Source organism: Nicotiana sylvestris, chromosome 5, assembly GCF_000393655.2.
Source record: "Nicotiana sylvestris chromosome 5, ASM39365v2, whole genome shotgun sequence".
Lineage (NCBI taxonomy): Eukaryota > Viridiplantae > Streptophyta > Magnoliopsida > Solanales > Solanaceae > Nicotiana > Nicotiana sylvestris.
Window position 1 is genome coordinate 109,251,757 of NC_091061.1, and position 19,804 is coordinate 109,271,560.

At 41.4% G+C, this 19,804-nt stretch overlaps 1 protein-coding gene across 6 annotated transcripts; it reads right to left on the reverse strand.

Annotated features, from left to right (window-relative positions):
* Positions 1-8,199: 8,199 nt before the first annotated feature.
* On the reverse strand, positions 8,200-13,383 carry LOC104247674 (uncharacterized). 6 transcript variants are annotated; one of them, XM_070174584.1, is made up of 9 exons: positions 13,078-13,383; positions 12,927-12,983; positions 11,761-12,139; positions 11,437-11,675; positions 11,154-11,356; positions 10,821-11,037; positions 10,546-10,737; positions 9,450-9,848; positions 8,200-8,452 (listed from the first exon to the last, which is right to left on the reverse strand). In XM_070174584.1, exons 3-5 carry the CDS (start codon positions 11,984-11,986, stop codon positions 11,273-11,275), a joined length of 549 nt encoding a protein of 182 aa, XP_070030685.1. In that variant the 5' UTR covers positions 11,987-12,139; positions 12,927-12,983; positions 13,078-13,383; the 3' UTR covers positions 8,200-8,452; positions 9,450-9,848; positions 10,546-10,737; positions 10,821-11,037; positions 11,154-11,272. The 6 variants fall into 6 exon arrangements, with proteins under 6 accessions (XP_070030685.1, XP_070030686.1, XP_070030683.1 ...); XM_070174585.1 differs by lacking the exon at positions 10,821-11,037 and having other exon boundaries at positions 9,450-9,841; positions 10,546-10,632; XM_070174582.1 differs by lacking the exon at positions 10,821-11,037 and having other exon boundaries at positions 10,546-10,632.
* Between the last annotated feature and the right edge of the window lie 6,421 nt (positions 13,384-19,804).

Here is a 19,804-nt window from a genome sequence, read left to right on the forward strand (position 1 = left end):
GCATGACGCTCGGTCATTTCTTGTTGACGTTGTGGAGGGCGAACTCGACAAGCTATAGCCCTTTAGAGCAGAGTGTAGACTTTGCCATTTTGTCGCTCCATACTTTGCCATTTTGTCGCTTTGGACTTTGCCATTTTGTCTCTTTGTCTCTGATATACGTAGGGCATGCCTATAGATGGAGAATGCGCTTTTTCGCGCATGTAATATATAAAAAGAAACTTGAAGCCTTATTTCTTCTGTACCTTTTTTCTGTTGTTGCTTTCGATTGGGCCAGCTGGTTTTGGTGTTTGGTGAGGTCCTCATAGGCCCAGAATGGATCGGACAGACCCGGGGGATCTTAAGTGCGATCCTTGGCACGAGCAGGTGTTGGGGCCTCTGCGCTTGGCCCGGCTGTTTAGGCTTAGTATCCGAGTCAGGCTCCGGCTCGAGCCTTCCTGTCCTCGAATTTTTTGTGCCCGTGCAGGAAGGTAGCAATCGTTTTTATCTCTTTCCCTTGGGCATTTGCCATTCCAACTGTTTTGGGTCCATTCTTCGAGTTGCATTGTAACTCGAGCATCAATTGACCCACAAGCTCTTTCCTGTCTACATGGGCGGATGATGATGGCCCTTTGTTTTTGGGTTGAAGTGACCCTACGGGCGCGCGGCCCGGAGGTTTACTCGGCCGGCGATAGTGGTACTTATGTCGTGCCCTTAGGCACATTACAGTTTTTGGGTCCAGTCTCCGAGTCGCGTTGCGATTCGAGCTATAATTGACCCTTAAAATTTCTTTGACTTTCTGGCCAGCAATGGTGGCACTTATGCCGCTTGGTCATTGAGACCTTTCAGTATGTGGCCCCGAGGCTTGCATAGTTAACTATTTTGGATTCGGTCTCCGAATTGAGTTACGATTGGAGCTCATTTTAATCCTAAAGTTGTCAAAAAAAAATTTAGCTGGCAACAATGGCTGTTACATTGTTTGGTCGTAGAGACCTTTTTGTGGGCTTTTTTGTAGTCTTTGTTTCTGCTCGTTAAGGTCTTTTAGAGTATTTTTGTCTGAACCGTCGTTGGTTCCAGAGGAACCTCGATTTTAAGTCGTTGTCGGCGATGTTTCGATCACCTCGTAAGGTTCATAGCTCGTAGGTCGAGTAGATCGACACTCTTGTGATTTGGAGCCGACATGGTCGGAGGTTGTTTTTGCCTGTTGAGGGAAGCCTGTTTTAACTTGACCGTAGTCATGTGCGTTTGGCCGTAGCCATTTTTGATCCCAAGCGATAGTTTTGGCGTCTACACCGAGGGTATGCCCTTTAGGGATTTTTACAAATGCGATGTATAGCCTAAATGTGAGGCCCCATGAAAATTTCCACTCTAAACCTGAAAGGTCGTAGTGGCAATTAGGAATATGTGTTAGAGATGCGTATTCGGACCCTTTAGAACTAGTCTACGCATTAAAAAGTCAAAGAATAATGTTTTCCAGAAAAGTGCCCTTTTTGCGGTCCACTATACGGTCGCATAATAGGAATGCTGACTGCATAGTCGCCGCAGAATGAAGTAATGTGTTGGCCAAATCGATGTCAACTATACGGCCAATTATGCGATCGCATAATCGATATATGGGCCGCAAAGTTGTCGCATAATTCCCTTAGAATTTTGTAAGGGGTAGTTCTACGGAGCATTATGCGACCGCAACACGGGTATGCGGACCGCATTTCATCCGCATACCTAGGCAGTGTGTTCAGGTCTTGGGGAACATTTTTGCGGTTCATTATGCGGGCCGCATATCCACTTTTCGATCGCAAAGGCGATTCCAGATCCTAGTCGGGGTTTTTTCTAAATTTTAAACCCGACCCCCTGTCGTTATATCCTGTGCAATAGCTCATTTTGAGCCCATTTCCTGACACTTTTAGAGAGAGAGGGGGGGGTCTAAGAGAGGGGAAGTGATTCCCATCAAAATTACTCCATGAATCCTTGGTAAATCATTGAAGATAATCAAGTGAGGGACCTAAACCCTCATCCCAAGAGGTAAGGCTTTATCACCTCAGCTCTCATTTTTACACATGGCTACAAAGGGCATTGGTGAGGTAATTCATGGGGATAAGGGGGTTTGCATTGCATGCATGTGTTATTGAAGAGTATGAGTAATTATCAAAGAGGAGGCATGGGTAATGGGCTAGTGTAATCTTGCATAAAAGAACCATAAGGCCTTAATGAACACTAAATGCTCGGTAAAATGCTCAAGAGAGCTTAGATTATGATCTTTTCTTAATTATGAGTTAAATTGTGCTATATTGCTTAAATAGATTGAAGTGTGAACATTTTGGAATGTTATAGGATTAAGGAAAGCTCGGTTGAGGTATGTATGGCTAAAACCCTTTCTTTTAGAAATTGATCTTCATCGTCGTTTGTGTGAATATGTTAAGATTAAAGCTGAATTGTTGCATTGCTTGTCATTTTACATCAATTGATGTTGTAACCATATATGTGTGAAAAATGTGTCTCAACATGATCAACGTGTTGTCTTGATAACTTGAGAGGGAAAGGATATGAATTATGTATCGAAATGCTTGGACTTTAAATTGAAATTGAAGCTGCACATGTTGCGTCATCCATGTGAAGTCTCCTCTATGCCTACAATTTTAATTGCTCTTGTGTACGCTTATTATCCTAAATTACAAATATAACATTGAATGTGGGAACGATGTAAATGTGCGGCCTAGTGCCAAGGATAATGTGATATGTTGTGGCCCCACGTTCCTATGAAATGATATATGTGAAACGAAGTGATTAATGCGAAGGGAACAATGCCTTGGAAACGCGGCCTAGCCGATCGGGCCGAGATCGGACTCCACTCAAGATAGCGGTGGCATTGTGAATGAATTCCGGAAAGGAAAATGAGATTGTGATTGAAATATATGCCTCAAATGAGGCGACCTAGCCGATCGGGTCGAGATCGGACTACACTCAAGATAGCGGTGGTATAGTGAACAATGATGAATAGTGTGAAATGCCCCAAACTAAAAGCTATTTAAAAATAATGTGGAAGTTGTATGATTCTTTTATTTGATAAGGTGGTGATCGTTTAGAGCTCGAGCTATACTTGTGATTTCTTATTCTTGTATGAAAGTTATTTCTAACTAGTTGGTGTTTAGTTATACATACTAGTGCTATTCGATGGCACTAACGTCCCTTTTGCCGGGGGCGCTACGTCTTTAAATGGATGTAGGTGTTTCTCTAGTAGGCAGTGTTGGTCGCAGTTAGTGCCGCATCATCCTTTCAGCTGACTGGTGAGCCCCACTTCGTTTTGGCATCCTGTTTCATCTGTTCATCATGTACTTTGTATTTGAGGTATAGCCGGAGCCTTGTTACTGGCATTTCCATATTACATTACTCTTCAGTTGTGTTTAGAGGCTCCGTAGACAGGTTGTGGGTAGTGTCGGGTATTGGAATGAAAGTAGAAATATTGATGTTTGGCAAAGATTTATAAAACTTGTAATATTTTGATAATTATGTTTTAAGCTGCTAATGGAAATGAAATGGAAGTTGTGAATGAAATACTTACTAAGTATGATTAATGGAATCCATCTCCTATTTATCCATGAATTAGTTTGGGTAGGATGAAACCTAACAGGCTTGCTCAGTCGGGTTCACTCGGTTGAGTGCCGGTCGTGCTCCTCGGTTTTTGGGGCGTGACAAACTTGGTATCAGAGCCTAAGGTTTTAAAGTGTCCCAGGATGTCTCGGAGCCGTGTCTAATAGAGTCCTTCTTATCGGTGTGTAGTCGACCATGTCTATAAGTTGGAGGCTATTCGGACATTTAGGAATTTCACCCTTCTTTGACACTCCAATCGTGCGATAGAGCTCAAGTTAAGGAGTTAGTTTTCTCTCCAAGCCTTACTCTCAAAATGAGTAATAATGATACCATAATCCGCGAATTTGAAGCCATGAGGGGGGAGTGATCCCACCATTGAGTCTGAGGGGATTGCCCAAGGACTTGTTAGGAGAATGTATTGAGCTGTGGAGGGATTAGTAGAACCTATCGCTAAGAGGGGAGTGTCCTTGTCCCTATTGATGTCACTTCACCAACAAATCCCATAGTATATCGGCATGGTACTAATGTACATTAGGGATGTAGAGTCGAGGGGCATCGATTCAGCTCTTGCCCTATCAACCTAAGGTCACCAAGTAAGTCACTACTTAGCACAACCAACGTACTCTTGTTGTGTATGTACATCCATATTGAAGAGTCCTCATAAACATGGTCTTTATAAGATGTTAGTCACAAAGACTTGTGTGTACCTACTCCTTGAAGGAGCCGTATTGTTCGTGAATCCACTCTATCATAAATTCTCTTATTTACATCCTCTTGTGGAATTAAGTTCTATAAATACGTCCTTGAATAGAGTTATAACTCTAGGATTAATACTTCCCACTTTCTTTCCTAAATTCTAAACAAGGGACTATATCCGATGAATTTCTTACAGAATATTTTATTTAAATGGGCAACATGCAAGTTGTGCCTATGCATGCACTATCGTAAAGTTTACCTATATGGTGTCAAGTTCCATGTAAGGCATCCCAGTATTGCGATCCTTCTCAAGTCACTCTTTTACTCACTTGTGTATATGGCTTATATGGTTTGAACAATCACTCTACTCTCTTGTGAGTATCATCATGAAAGCTTCTCAATGTGTAGTAACATAAGAGCATAACATAACACCTATCACATGAGTGCATGTGAATCGAAATGGTCACCGTGTGCATAAAGTCTCTTTGAAAATTTAGATCCTCACATCCCCATCATAGGAAGATCTTGTGTCACCATCTTAGTATAACTTTCATGTCCACTTGGGACATCCCACAGTAAGTAGCTCACTTTGTTCCTAGTATTGTGGTTGCCCGTGACGTGGTCATGTATTGCAGTTGGGAGTTAATATAGTAGAAGCATGTCCAGCTCATAACAAATGTTTATTTTCTCTTTACACCTCCACAACATGTGTTAATTATGTTCCTTAGTTAGTGAATTCATTGTGCTAGTTTCCCAACACTTGCTCGATAACCATGAGAGAACATATCATTCTATATGTCATTATAACACTTCCTTTCTCATAAGGACCCTTACTAGGCTCTCTGTCAAGACCAAGCGCACCTTTGGAGGTTATCGTAGCACAACGCATGTTTCTCCTATTTTCTGTCTTTCATTAGCATCTGGGTACTTCTCAAGTCAAAATCCATGAAGAACTCGTTATGAACATCTGCAAACCTTCCATGATTATTTTATATTATCTCATTGGGTTCCCACCTCATTTCAAGTTCATCAAAGGTTGATAGCATGCCGCAATTGCTGAGATTGAATGATCTTCTTTTGATAATGGATTATCTACACATGTGCTAGTCCAACGATCTGCTTATCAGTCTAACTCTTGCCTTTTGGTTTTTGGTTGACCAAGGAGCAATACACCTAGTAACACATTCGTATGCCAAATCTTCTCTCTCATTCAAGTCTTATAGTGTCTCCCAATTTGGCTGGTAATAGTTAGTTGTGTAGAAGTGTGCTATAGTACTTCCTTGTGAAGTAGAGTTGCTAAACATAATTGGATTTTTGAATTTTGGAGCTATACATCACGTAACTACATACAGTGATCTTCTTTCAAAAATGTAGCTTCTCGTAATCGCTTTATATTACCACCATTCCTAGTGGTTACAATGTAAAGGTTACTTCCATAAGGCTCTCTCACTTTCTTTTCATTTGTCTTGCATCATTTGTTGTTTACCCCTAATCTTCAATGTGATATTATCTCAATGTCTCGACTAGTTATCCAACTATATGATCTAATGTAATTTACCTCACTTTTATCTACTCAACAAGCGCCCTGAGAGTGGACAAATTTCCTCCTTTCTACAGACTTCTAATGTCTTCAACTCTGTTTAAGCTTGTCAATCCCAAGCGGTGCTCTTAGTTGTGTTGCCTTACTATCTATTTTCATCTGGTAACTCTCCTTGTGAATCTAATTGTATGCCTTATGGCGTCAAGGGTCGGGGTATGTTCCTTTTGTTAGGATAAAAAGATATTGCTCGCACTCCTTATGAGATGTTCTCCTAAACAATCATCTACCTGCTCTACTTGGCCATGTGACTAGATAACCTAGGTTACTTTTCCCCGATAAATGCATTAAGACGTCTCATTCTTTCAAACTTATCCATGTGGGCACTTTGAGGCCTTGTTTTATACCAACTCATAATGGTTTTAAGTACTTTCTTGCCATTGTTGACGATTCTAGGACTACGAGGTCTTGTCTCATGGGTTTCAAAAGTAATGATTTTCCTTAATGTTCAAGCTTAAATTGCCATGATTTCAAACTAAAGTGTGTCCCATTTTCAAAAGTATTAAATAGGTTGGATTGGATGGGTTACGTGGCCTTTTACTCACTTGGCTTCTAGGATTATTGATAACGTCATTGTCATGTGCAGGAAATTTTGCAACCTCTGGCATTCCACTTCCTTAAGAAGGGTTAGATTGTTCGAATTATGATAATCTCATAAGTAGATGACTTTTTTTCCATCCTCATGCACTTGTGGCATAGATTCCTTGTGTCGCTTATTGTTAGGAGTGAAATCAAAATTCCACGTATTTCATTTGCGGCCTCAATCACACCCATGTTGCAAGAGTCTTACCATTTGAGCTCAACTACTTACCTTACGCTCAGGTGGCGATATGTATCCCGGGGCAGATGGGAAGCTAGATACCATGGTACGTGCATATGCTGCTTTTACCTTGTCCTTCGTACATTCGGGAAGACATTTTCCCCCTTTACATGTAATAATCTTGCCGTCGTAGTTATTGGTGGGTCTCCAAGGGCGAGGCTGTGCTCCTTCAGAGAGGGAGTGGAGTTGCCAGCTTCTGAGCTGAAGGACGATAATAATAATTGGAATATGCATTTGCAGTGCGATGGAGGTCACAACAAGACAAAATGGGGCCGAGTCTTTGAGGAGAAAACATAGCCCGAGCCTGTTGTACCCGAAGTCTCCGGCTCTGGAGAGGTGGTTCTTCCGAGTGATCCTGCTTCAACCGAGGTTGGTTCTTTCAAGGCCGAGGGGGCTGGATCAATAGAAGTGTGCTCGGCCTTTGAGGAAGTCCGCCGGCTTCACTTTGCGGTGAGTTTTGGCATAGGCCTTCCGCCTCTTGCGTCTTCCCTTCCTTATCTAGTTTTTCTTCTGCAGGCCTTTGATAGGCTTAGGTTTGAGCTGCTCCGTTATGGGGCTAGGCTCCGGAAAGATCTGGATTAGGGTAGGTCCATTAGGATCCTTTGCGAGCAGAAGGAAGTTGAGTTGACACACTGGCGATATGAGGCGTACCGGAGCTCGAATTACGAGAGTTATTTGATGGAGCAGGTAATTTCTTGTGGTATGCATTTCGATTCTTAACCTTTTGGGTTAACGTTTTGCCTATCCCAGTTGCAGAGAAAGACGGAGGCTCTGGAGCACCTTAGGGGTGAATCCGACCAAATTAGGAATGACTGTGGTGAGCTAAGAGCTCAGGTGCAGGCTCAAGCTTCAGAGGAGAAGGGTGCCTTGGCTAAAGTTCCTGCCTTCGAGGCCCAACTCCGCTTGGCTCGTGACAACGCTTCAATTCAAGTGGATATGATCACGAAGCTCGAGTCCGAGCTTTCGAAGGTCAGGGCTGAGATCGTTAATGCTAGGGCTGAAGCAGCATTGAGCCGGACTAAGGCCGATCAGGAGATGGCGATTCGTTTGAAGGATGCTACCGATGCCCAAACCGAGTTAAAGAAGGTCCTCGATCGTGAAGAGAGGATCGAGCAATATGTTTGTTGCAGATCTCGAAGAAGGGTTCTTGAGGAGATCGGCACTAGGGGTTTTGTTCTCCCGGAAGAGCTGGCGCGAGCGAGGGCCACTACTGGAAAATTAGCCTATGGCAACGCATGCAAAACCGTTGCAATAGACATATAAACCGTTACCATTGGTGTATCGCAACGGTTGAGCGACCGTTGCGACGGTTTGTAATCGTTGCCATTAGGTTTAATGAAACACTTTTATAAGCTATTGCAACGGCTATTTTGAGATATTACAACAATTTTCTAATGCTATTGTTACGGTTTTTCATATTGCAACGGTTACTTACAATAGATTTGATTTAATACACCAAAATTATAAACTATATAATTATAATTTATCTCGCTGTACAATTATAAATTTTAATACACCAAAATTTATATAAGTCACATAATAAATTACTCACAAACTTTTACAATCCAAAATAATTTTCAAACAAACTTGTAATTAATATCCATCAAAGCAAAATGTTCAAAACCCATCCAAGTGCATGCATAAGCTTTTACAATTCAAGAGTTAGCATAAAATATTCTTAAAATATCTAAAATTTCAGTAATAATCCAAAAATCCTCTTAAGTAAGGTCTAGATCACCAATATCTCCGCCTTCCCTTTCATCATTTTCTCCCACCTACAAAAAAGATAAATCAAGTCATTACCTTCAAGCGCTAGTTGATAATTCAAGCAAGCATGAACGAAAAAAGCAAGCAATTCAATTAAACTTCGTGTTAAATATGGGAAAATCATAATGGCCTTTCAAGTTCCATCATAATTGGAAAGAGTAAAAACAAAATTCATAGCAGAGAATTTTCTCAAGTGACAGTAAATTGAGAGGGGGAAGCAGAGAACTAATTACTAGAGCAAGATAACAACAGAACAAGGTTCAGTCACAATAGCAAAAGTATCTTGCTTTCAAGATCAGTTAAATTGTGACAACAACAACATTTAATTAAGATAGCAAAGGTATTCTTCTAAAGGTTACTCCTCATGTGGAAGAGCATATTATATTCCCAGGTTCAAGATTCTCCAGTTGAAGGAAGTGAATTGTTATAATCTCTAGTGAAGAAGTTAATGCCGGTAGCAAGTTTATGAGGTGATTCTTGGGCTAAAAGAAGCAGACCTTACTCATCACGGGTTTCACTTCGACAACGTAAGAAAGACAGCCCAACATTCAAGCTCACAAAATTGAAGTCCTAAGTCTCTGATGATTATTAAATAATCTAAAGGGAGACTGGGAATAAGTCATGCCACAATGCTGACAAGAACTCTAAGCTTAGAAAGCTAATGCCCCACTTTCTTTTTCTTCTTACACATCTAACATTAGTTCGATTTCTTCATTCAAAGATAGAAATTATTTACACAGATATGGAGAATCCAACTAAATGCGAGTTAACAATAATAGCCCCCTCATAGATAGCCAGGTGAAACAACCTTTCTCGGAACCCTAGGAATCCATACCAAAAGAGAGAGATCACTCAGTTGCACGAGAGAGAGAGAGAGAGAGAGAGAGAGAGAACAAGAAAAAAAATTATGAACAGAGAAAGAGGGATGTGGTGGAATAAGTAACAGAAGGAGAAGATGAAGAAAGAAAGAAAATAAGGGGTGTAACATTTGGAGTAAGTACTAACCTCCATTGTTACTACCAGTTGAGAGGCGATTGATTAGTTGAATAGCATTATGTTGGCAGATGAAGCTTCTCTAGGTGAACGAGCACTAAAATTCAGCATGTTAGGATCAATTTGTAATCCTGGATTCATACGTCGAAGTTGTGAAGCGACATTATGTGTAATTTCTTGTTCCCAAGCATCCTTGTGTGGATTGAATTTTTCCAACATCCTTTGTTACATCCTATCTTCCATTTCCTCCATTTTCTGTTGCATCCTGTCATCTGTAGCCTTTAAAGAGGGTCCAAAATCTTCCATTTTCCTTTTTAAGACGGTCTTGGTAACCCCACGTCCATACAATCTTACACGACCTGGATGCTTGGGTCCCATTACTGATGCAAATGCGTCTACACAACCTAGTAACTAGGAATAATTGCTATTATGAACACCTTGCATAAGATTATGAAATTAATAAACTTAAAAAAATAGAAAAGAAGAAACACCAAAAGATTTAATACTAAAAATGAAGAGAAAACAAGAACAGATTAACTGTCATTTGTTTCACTTATGGATGAAGAAAGCAAACTGAAATCTCTCTTCTTTGTTTGCAAATTGTGGCTTTAGCTTTTGGCTCTCTAATAATAAAACAGATAACTATTGTGCTAGTGTTTATAAATATATATATGTGGACAATTTAGCAACAGTTATTAGGAGACAATTTTCCAAAACCTTTGGACAATATAGCACTATTTAGGAAGGACCTGGAGGGAGCATATTTTAAAATTATTTCATCATTTTATGCTTTAAAGTAGTTTCTGCTATCTTGATTCAGAGATCTCCTACAAAGCCAAGAGTTGATAAAATAATGTTGTTGAAAGTATGACCTGTGCAGCTGGGAGTACAAACTGTGTTTACATTAGCAGATACTTTAATTTCTGAAAGTGTTGTAACTATTTATTACCAGATTTGGAGTTAGTTACAATTAGTTAGATTTAGTTAGTTAGTTAAAGAGGCAAAACTTATACTGCAGAAGAATTTCAAGATTAAAGACTTGAGATACTTCTTGGGAATAGAGTTGGGGTATTAGTATAGATAATGTAAAAACAATAAAACATCAAACCTCGCGGATTTGAGCAAAACTTGTCCTGTCAGCAGTGTGTGGATGCTTCAACTTTTTTCGATTCTCAATGTTGGTTTTGGATTGTTTCTGCAAATAAAACGAGTCAATAGATTTGGCAGCATCAATGAAAATATAACTCAAGATTTGGCAGCATGGTTTGTTGCTCCAAAACTCATTTCCCCCAAACAAGTGCTGCAGAAAAAAAGAGAAATCAAGTGCTGCAAACAAGTGCTGCAGAAAAGTAGATTCACCTTAACTAGATATGTATAAACTACCTATAGCACCCAAAACTGGAATAAACAACCAGATTATGAGATTCCCAATCACAGTTGTGACAGAAATCAGAACTGTCTGTGCAACACAATATGGAAGCTGGAGAAGAATCACAGAGTAGCCAACGTGTATGCTTAGTGAAAAGCTGATTATTGGAATGAACTTCACGGCCACAACTAAAACAGAGCTTAGCAGAATATGCTCTGCAGTACAAAAGTGCTGTGTTTTCACCACAAAAATCACAGCGCGGCATTGATTCAGTTTCAATATAACTAGTGATTATTTGATTGAATTAACAAGATTAAAGTAAATATTAATCCTTTTCTCAAGTTTACCTTGCGGGAATCGGAGTATCACTAGTTAAGAAGATCCTTAAAGTGAGATTGCGAAATATCTATCGGCATGTTCTCCATCTGAAGCTCATCATTGGCATAGGCTTCAAAATAATCGTTCTTCAATTCATTCTTATACTTTCTCCAAGCAACCTGAATTGAATGAAAAACCCATGGTTTCGCCTCCCCGGGATGTCATATTTTGCCTACAAATTTGGTGCAATTAGATTAGTGTAAAAAATTATAAAATATCATCCACGCTTATTGAAAATTGAGAACTTCAAACCTTGATATATTTCCACATATCATCTGTTGTGTCTAGTTTCCTCCAATTAAATACATTAAGCGGACAAAAGGTCCTCTTCCTTGCCAATGTGCCGAGAAAGCTACCCAACTCTTTTACAACTTCATCAGTTGGACCAATGGGCTGATTCAAGTCATTTAGCACGATCAACTTGCATTCTCTCCTTCCATGTACACTTTGCATTTGAGTTCTACCCCTTTTTCTTTTTCTCTCGGGAGGGCCTGCAATAATGTAAAGGAAGGATAATCACCAAGTAACTAATGTTAGTTAATTTTATAAATGAAATATATATATATATATTCTTGCCTTGTTCCTCAGATTGTTCATTTGATTTATGATGGTCAGAATCCTCAAATTGTTCATGTACTGTTTGTGATGCAGGAGTGGTGGAATCTGGTAGCACTTGCTGCACTTGTTCATGTATTGCTTGTGATGCAGAAGAGCTAGAAGTCAGTGGCACTCGCTGCACTTGTTCCTGCAATTGAGATGCTAGTTCTAATTGTCTTTTTCCAATTATATTAAGCGGATGCATTTCACTTGGCCTTCTAGCTTGAGAAGTTTCTTTTTGTTGTCAATGACGACATCCTTAGGTTTCGCAAAGATGCAAGTGATCCAGCTGCAATGCAGTTTTTAGCTTTTTTGTTTTGTCTTGAGCACCCTTCTTGATTCATGACTATTCAATTCTCTGTCAAAATTAAAAAAATCAAATACAAAATAGATTAGTGAAAGCATTAATAGAAATCACTTTAGGTAAATTCTTAATCACATATAAAATAAATTAGCAAAAAGCATTAACAATACCCAAGCTCCCTGTCAATTCAAACAATCCATTGTTCTACTACATTTCCGAGACTTAGGGACATTGTTCTTAAACTATGAGCTTCATTCTAGTTTACTCTACTTTTTAATACATTTGTTTGACAGTTAATAACACTTACTTAATACATAAATCATTTACTCAGGTTGAATTGACACCTAAAAGATTATCAGTTCGAATTATTCATGTCGACACGTATATGAGATCAGCTGCATTTTGGATTTTTTTTTCTTTTGAAAATCCATCGTCATATCATACAGCCATAATTGTCTATACCATGTATCCAAACCAAGTTAAGAAAAGCAGTCCACCAAAAACTTGAATTGCGAAGTCTTTGTTGACCATTTATGATAAATCACTTTGCTCATACATACTGCATATACACATAAGGATTTAAATCACTCTGTTTTCCCTTATCTCCATTTTATTTACCTATGTTCTTACTTGAATTTGGTGACACTTATCTCATCATTTACTTGATTTCTATATCTGAGTGAAATTATCATCACAATATTCGAAATTATCATCACAATATTCCCCCATAAAAAAGATCACAGCACAACAAAAATTGTGTATTTCCAATCAATAACACTACATCGCTCAAATACCCCAAAAATAAAATTAAAATCAATTAATCTAGTGTAAAGGAACTTACGATGATATTTATTCCACAGCTACCAGCGACAATTTCTTCTTCAGTGAGGAATGGAATCTGCGAATTAGGGCTCAACTATTGAGAAATTGCAAAACCAGTAAAAGAAGAGCATGCTAAATAAATCAAAAATTTACGAGAATCGAGCAAAAACCTAGAATTAGGGATCTGTGAGAACTTGACGTGTTAGCGGAGCTTAATCGAGAAAAAACCTAAACTTATTGGATGATTCGAATTGTTTGAAGGAGGTGGTTGTTTATGGTGCGAATTAGGGCTCAACTGTTGAGAATTTTTTGCTGAGATTTGGTGGGTTTAACAGAGGTTGGCAGAGGGACTGCCGCCTGCGGTGTGTCACCGGCGTGGGACTGTCTCCATCGTGGGTGAAGTTTGGCAGAGAGATTAGGCGTGGTTTGTCTTTGGCAGAGAGATTGAGCATGAAGTTTGAGAGAGATGCTTAATATTTGGCCTTCTCCTTTTAATTAATTAGTAGTACTATTACATAAAAAAGTACAGGTAAAAAAAATAGAATGTAAATAATTTGGGATTTTAGCGGGTTTCACGAAAATTTTGGGGGGAAATACTTAAGAGGGATTAATAACCGTCCCCATTGATTTTTTTTCCTAGATCCGTTGCGATAGATTCGTCTATAGGAACGGTCAAAAGAAACGTTGCAAAAGAATATAGCTACTGGAACGGTTTCTATGCAAGCGCAATGGTTTTATGATTAAAGTGTGCTCAATGTAACTATGCCTTATTGGAACGGTTACAACCGTTGCCATAAGCCCTATATAGCAACGGTTTCGAAACCGTTGCAAAAACTCTGTTGCCATAGACTAATTTTCCTGTAGTGGGGGGACGAGCGTGACGCTCGGTCACTCCTATCCCGGTGTCGAGGAGAGCGAAGACAAGGCTGATAGGCCGTAGCCCTCAGGGGCGGGGCGTAGATTCTGTCGTCTTGTATGTGATATTTCCAAAGCGTGTTTGTAGATGGAGGACGCACTTTTTTACGTATGTAAAATAGAAGAGAGCTTGAAGCTTTATTCCTTATGTACCCCTTCTGCTTCGCTTCTGACCAGGTGGATTGGTTTCTGAGTTGGTGAGAGTCCTTAGATTCGTAATATGGCTCCGGGGCTCATCAGGCATGCCCGGGGGCTCTTACGCGTTCGGTAGATGTGGCCTTTAGTGTAAGATGGCGTTGGAGCTCTTATGCTTTGCTAAACTGTTTTGGGTTTGGTCTACGAGTCGGGCTTCAACTCGAGCCCATTCGACCCTCAAGTTTTTGTGTCTGCATGGGCGGGCGACAATAGCTCTTACGCCTTGCCCTTGGACATTTGTATTTTAACTATTTTGAGTTCAGTCTCCGAGTCGGATTGCGACTCGAGCTCACTTGACCCTCAAGTTTTGTATTTTCGTGGGCTGGCGACAATGGCTCTTACGCATTGGGTCGAAGAGACCTTTTATGTATGTAGCCCTGAGGTTTGTGAAGCTGGCGACGATGGCTCTTACTCTTTGCCCTTGGGCATGTATAGTTAGCTATTTTCGGTCCGGTCTATGAATCGGGTTGCGACTCGAGCTCACTTTGACCCTCAAGCTTTCAAATTTTTATGTTGGCGACAGTAGCTCTTACGCTTTTGGTCGTTGCGACCGCTTAGTGTGTATGGACCTGAGGCTCATTACGCTGGCGACAATGTCTACTATGCTTTGCCCTTAGGCATTTGTAGGCTTTGTTTATCTCTCGTTAAGGACTTTTTGAAATGATATTGCCTGACCCGTCATCGATTCGTGAAGAACCTCGATTTCAAGTCGTTTGCGGCGATGTTCAAGCACCTCAAAAGGTTTAGCTCGTAAGTTGAGTAGCTCGAAGCCCTATGATTTGGAGCTGACATGGTCGAAGCTTGTTTGCCTATCGAGGGTAGCATGTTTGACCGGTTCTTTTCGAAGTAGATTCGAAGTAATGGCCTGTGATTTTATAGTGACAGTCGGGCATCCTCGAGTCGCGTTAATTTGGATGGTGCAGTCGTATTGACTGTATGCATTTGTGTTTGGCCGAAGCCATTTTTGATCCCTTGTGTGGTAGTTTAGGCGTCTATACCGAGGGTATGCCCTTTCGGGAGTCTTACAAATATGACATATAACCTAAACTTCGGGATTGAGCTTTATGCCTGTGGTAAGGTCTTACAAAATTTTCACACTTGTTGAGGTCTTACAGTTTTGTCATGCATGTTGAGGTCTTAAAGCTTTGTCATGCCTGTTGAGGTCTTACAGTATGGTCATGCATGTTGAGGTCTTATAGTGTGTTCATGCCTGTTAAGGTCTTACAGTATGTTTATGCCTGTTGAGTCTTACAGTATGTTCATGCCTGTTGAGGTCTTACAGTTTTTTCATGCATGTTGAGGTCTTACAGTTTTTTTCATTGCCCCATCAAACAGTCCTTTCTAGACCGAGTCTGCCCGCTTGGGGTCTTATGGCCTCAGGTTTTTAAGTGAATGGCGATTGGTGACAGTCTCTTAGTCATCGAGTTTGTTTAGGCTTAGAGGCCGTTATTCGCGAGCTCGGAATTTCCTCATTGATGGCTTACATTTTTTAGGAGATTTTGACCCTGGGGTCATGTGTTTTCTAAGTTTGTGATGCTAGTCTCCGAGTGTTCGGGGCATCTTCTCTTTTGGAGACATTCCGTGATTTCCGTACCGAATTATTGGTGCTATTCTCCAAGTATCTCGGGGTGTTCTCGGTGAAGGGATCCTTGTTGTGAGGATGTTGGATTTTCTTTGGAGTACGAGATGCTTTGGCGAAAGATATTCTTTGATTGTTTGGCATAAGTACATGCTGTTTTGTTGCCGCGAGCCCAGCTTATGCGGACACGGTTCATTTGACCGTTTGTCCCGGTACATAGTTTTCTATTGGAACTTTTTTCGTCATTTCCCGGTTCTTCCGAGTAGATGGCCTCTGAAAGTGGTGCCCCCTAGTGTTCGGGGTTGATTTCAAAAGAAGCCCCGCAAGCTTGTCGGATCCTCCTTAGGTGGAGCGTGTACGTTGCCTCATTAAAAACTTTGCTGGTGAAACCTTTTTTGGGACAAAATCTCGGCCCAAGGAAAAGAACGCAATGGATGCCGCTAAGGCCTTGAGATCTTCAGGTTGGGTCAACGTTTCTGACCGCCCCGACCGGGTGTCTACATAGGGGTTAGTGCAAAATAATGAAAGAAGGAGGTGGTTTTACCTTATCGTGGGGTGCGCCAGCGATGTTTCGAGGCATGATGTGTCCCTGTTGTTTGGAGCAAGGACTCGATACGGTCCTCCATTGTGTTTAATCGGGCTTAGCCGAAGACGTAGTTTGATTATCCTTTGACCCTTCCGAGAGTAGAGATATTGGTATTAGCGCTACGTTACGTAACACGAACACTTCCCTTGATGTGTGTTGTTCCCCATAGATGGTTTTAATTCCGTCCTTTGTTGGGGATTCCACCTTTTGGTGAAGGGAAGATTGTACCGCTCTCATGCGGTCTGTCCGCGGCCGTCCGAATAATTATGCATTTATGCTGGCATCTCCTTTGATGTTATGGAATTTGGCGTTCCGGTCTGCGTCGGTAGTGCCAGCTGAGAGAATGGTCTCTCCTTTCATTATTTCTATTACTGTGTTGAATCCATCAAGGATTCGAGAGGCGAGCATGATTTGGTCTAGCATTCTAAGCTGCTCTATCACTCTCGACCCGATAATATTGGTCGAGCTACCTGGATTCACAAGCGCACGTTTTATTCAAAATGGATGAATGAGGAAAGAGGTTACCAGTGCATTGTTATGAAGTTGGGGCGAGGTTTCGGAGCCATTCCTGCTGAATGTAAGGGCACCTTCAGGTACGTATCCCCGGGTTTGTCTTTCTCCGGTGATGGATATTTTTGTCCTCCTCTTCACAAGTTCCTGGGAAGTGTCGACGCCCTCCCAATACCATGATAACGTGTCGTGGCCCATTTGATTCGTTCTTCTTGGCTGCCTTTCTTTCTCGGAGCTGGTGGCAATCTTGGGTCTTATGTTTATGCGTATTATGAAGCTCACATACCATGTTATGACTCCTCTAGGAAGGATCCGACTGAATAGGCCTAGGCCATTTGATGTCCCTGGTTTTGTTGATGGTGGACGTGATGTCTGATGTAGCGACGTTGAAGTTGCATCTTGATAAGCGAGGTGCCCTCGCTGGCCTCGTGTCTCTGTCGAATCTGGCTCTGTTGATGAGCCCTCGAGGATATTGTCGTTGATCCATTCTCCGACCATTGCGAGGTAGGTTGCGCCTCGGGGCATTCCTCTTATCTTCAATGTATTGCTGGTATCTTTCTTTGTTAGGGTTCGGCTCCTTTGCCAAGAGTCTACTTGGATATACTGAGCCCGAGGGGGTTCCCAACTGGTTATCCTCGACCCTGATTTTTGATTGGTACCGGTTGTGGACGTCCGACCAGGTCGTAGCTGGATACTCGATCAAGTTCTATTTCAACTGTCCTGAAGCCATCGAGCTTCGTTCATTTAGGCCTTGAGTGCAGGTTTGCACCGCTCAGTCATCGGAGACCGGGGGTAGTTCTATTCATTCCGTCGGGAAATGAGATACGAATTCTTGCAGTATTTCATTCTCCTTTTGCTTAATCTTGAATACGTCGGACTTTCTTGTTTCTACTTTGATGGCACCGGCATGTGCCTTTATAAAGGAATCTGCCAGCATGGCAAATGAATCTATGGAGTCGGGAGTTAGGTTGTGATGCCACATCATGGCCCCCTTCGAGAGCATTTCTCCAAACTTCTTCAGTAAGACGGACTCTATCTCGTCGTCTCCTATGTCATTGCCCTTTACCGCGCACGTGTAGGCAGTGACATGTTCGTCGGGATCTGAGGCCCCATTGTATTTTGGGAGTTCCGGCATTCTAAACTACTTTGGAATGGGTTCGGAGCCGCTTCCTCTGGGAATGGCCGTTGCACGAATTTCTTCAAATCTATACCCTCCAGGACCGGCGGTGCGCCCGGGATTCGGTCGACCCTGGAATTGTAGGTCTCGGCCTTTTTATCGTTGACTGCTATCATCTTCTCACCTGATTCGATCCTTTTGGTGAGGTCCTCGACCAATTTCACGATGGCAGGGTCGGCTATCGATCCGTTGTTGCTCGATCTCTCCGGTACCTGTTCGGTTGGGGGAGTAGTTTTCGGTGCTACTGTGACGACCCGACCGGTCGTCTTAAAAATTAACACCCCAATCCCCCATTAACTGTTTTCCTCAATTTTACTTCTGCTATTTTGATTTGCCGGGATGTTCGGTTTTAAGTTTCGGAGAATTTTGGGACACTTAGTCCCTAAATAAGAGCTTAAGTGTTAGAAAGTTGACTGTAGTCGGAACTGTCACGACCCAAACTAGAGGGCCATGACTAGCACCCGACCACACTTGCCGAGCACCAACATACATTTCATCTAACCTTCATTATTATCTTTTAGGGATGGCGAGATCATTATAAATGGTAGACCTGGATCATGGACAACCAACAATAAAATATGACGACATGAACATACATAGCAGGGGATGACCAGACAATCAAGAAACTACATATAAGGTATGAGCTACCACGCTACTATGAAAGACTATACAACAAAAACTAGCCGACAAGGCATACCAAACTATACATGAGTCGACACCTGTCTATGAGCCTCTAAAGGAACATAAGTGCTGCAACATAGCCGGAACAGGGCCCCGACATACCCATAATGTCTATAACAAAAATGCATACCAAGAACAAGGCAAGTCCGGAGAAGGGATCTCGCCAATCACCGCTGAACTGGACAGCCTATTGTGGTGGGAGAGTTGCACCTGCCTGTCTATCAGGACCTGCAGCACGACATGCAGCGTCCACAAATAAAAGGACGTCAGTACGAATAAAGTACTGAGTATGTAAGGCAGGGAACCATAAATACGATCAGTAATGTAAGCAAGGATAGAGAATATACAACCTGTAACATCTTAGTACCTCTGAGGGCTACTTACATGAAATGCATGATACATATGTATAAATACATAAACCCTTAAAACATTCGCCTCTGTGGGCATCATCATCATCATATCGTACCCGGCCATAATAGGCTCGGTAAAAAAACGTACCCGGCCATCATAAGGCTCGGTAGAATCGTACCCGGCCACGTGGAGCTCGGTAAAACCCAACTGATCAGTGGTTGCACAATAGGTGCCGTACCCGGCCAACTATAGCGTGGCTCGGTAGAGTAAAATAGATACATATATATAATGCATGCTCGACTCATGGAATCACATTCTAAACCTTTCGGAGTGACGTAAGGTCGGTATCCTCTGTACACGTTATTAGGACTAACTCTTCACTATGAACCTTATAAGAATCAGGAAGTACCAACAACATTGATAACATAAGAATAAGAGAAGCAACATTAACATCAATCGTTCCATAAGAGGGAAAACAATGTAAGTACTGCTAGCTTCTAAGAGTAGAGTATCTTGGAAGCTCGTTCATTACATTATGTACAATCGGAGTCGTGCAAAAGAAGGAAAGGGATAGCCTCACATACCTTGTATATACTTCCCCAATCTCAAGCTATGCAATTGTCAAAACTCCTTAGTCTACAATAAGAGAAACGATACTATCGTTATCATTTAAGCGTCATAACTATTATGTATCGACCACAACCTATTTTACGATAAAACGGACAACACCTCCCCTATATATATGACCTCACACCATTCTAAACAGTCACCAAACAGCCCAAACAACATCAATAATAAACATATTGAGCCTCCCAAAATAGTCCACACACAGCCTAATCACTCCATACATACGACGACCACCGTAGTCGTGTCAAACAACCTGGAAATATTACGAATAACTAT

Bases quoted from the DNA above. Each gene is read 5' to 3' on its own strand.
- LOC104247674 (XM_070174587.1), bottom strand. From the start codon at position 11,986: ATGCATCCGCTTAATATAATTGGAAAAAGACAATTAGAACTAGCATCT. The intron at 11,676-11,760 runs GCAAGAATATAT...ACATTATTGCAG, and splicing joins TGAACAATCTGAGGAACAAG to GCCCTCCCGAGAGAAAAAGA. The intron at 11,357-11,436 runs GTTTGAAGTTCT...CCAAATTTGTAG, and splicing joins ATATGTGGAAATATATCAAG to GCAAAATATGACATCCCGGG.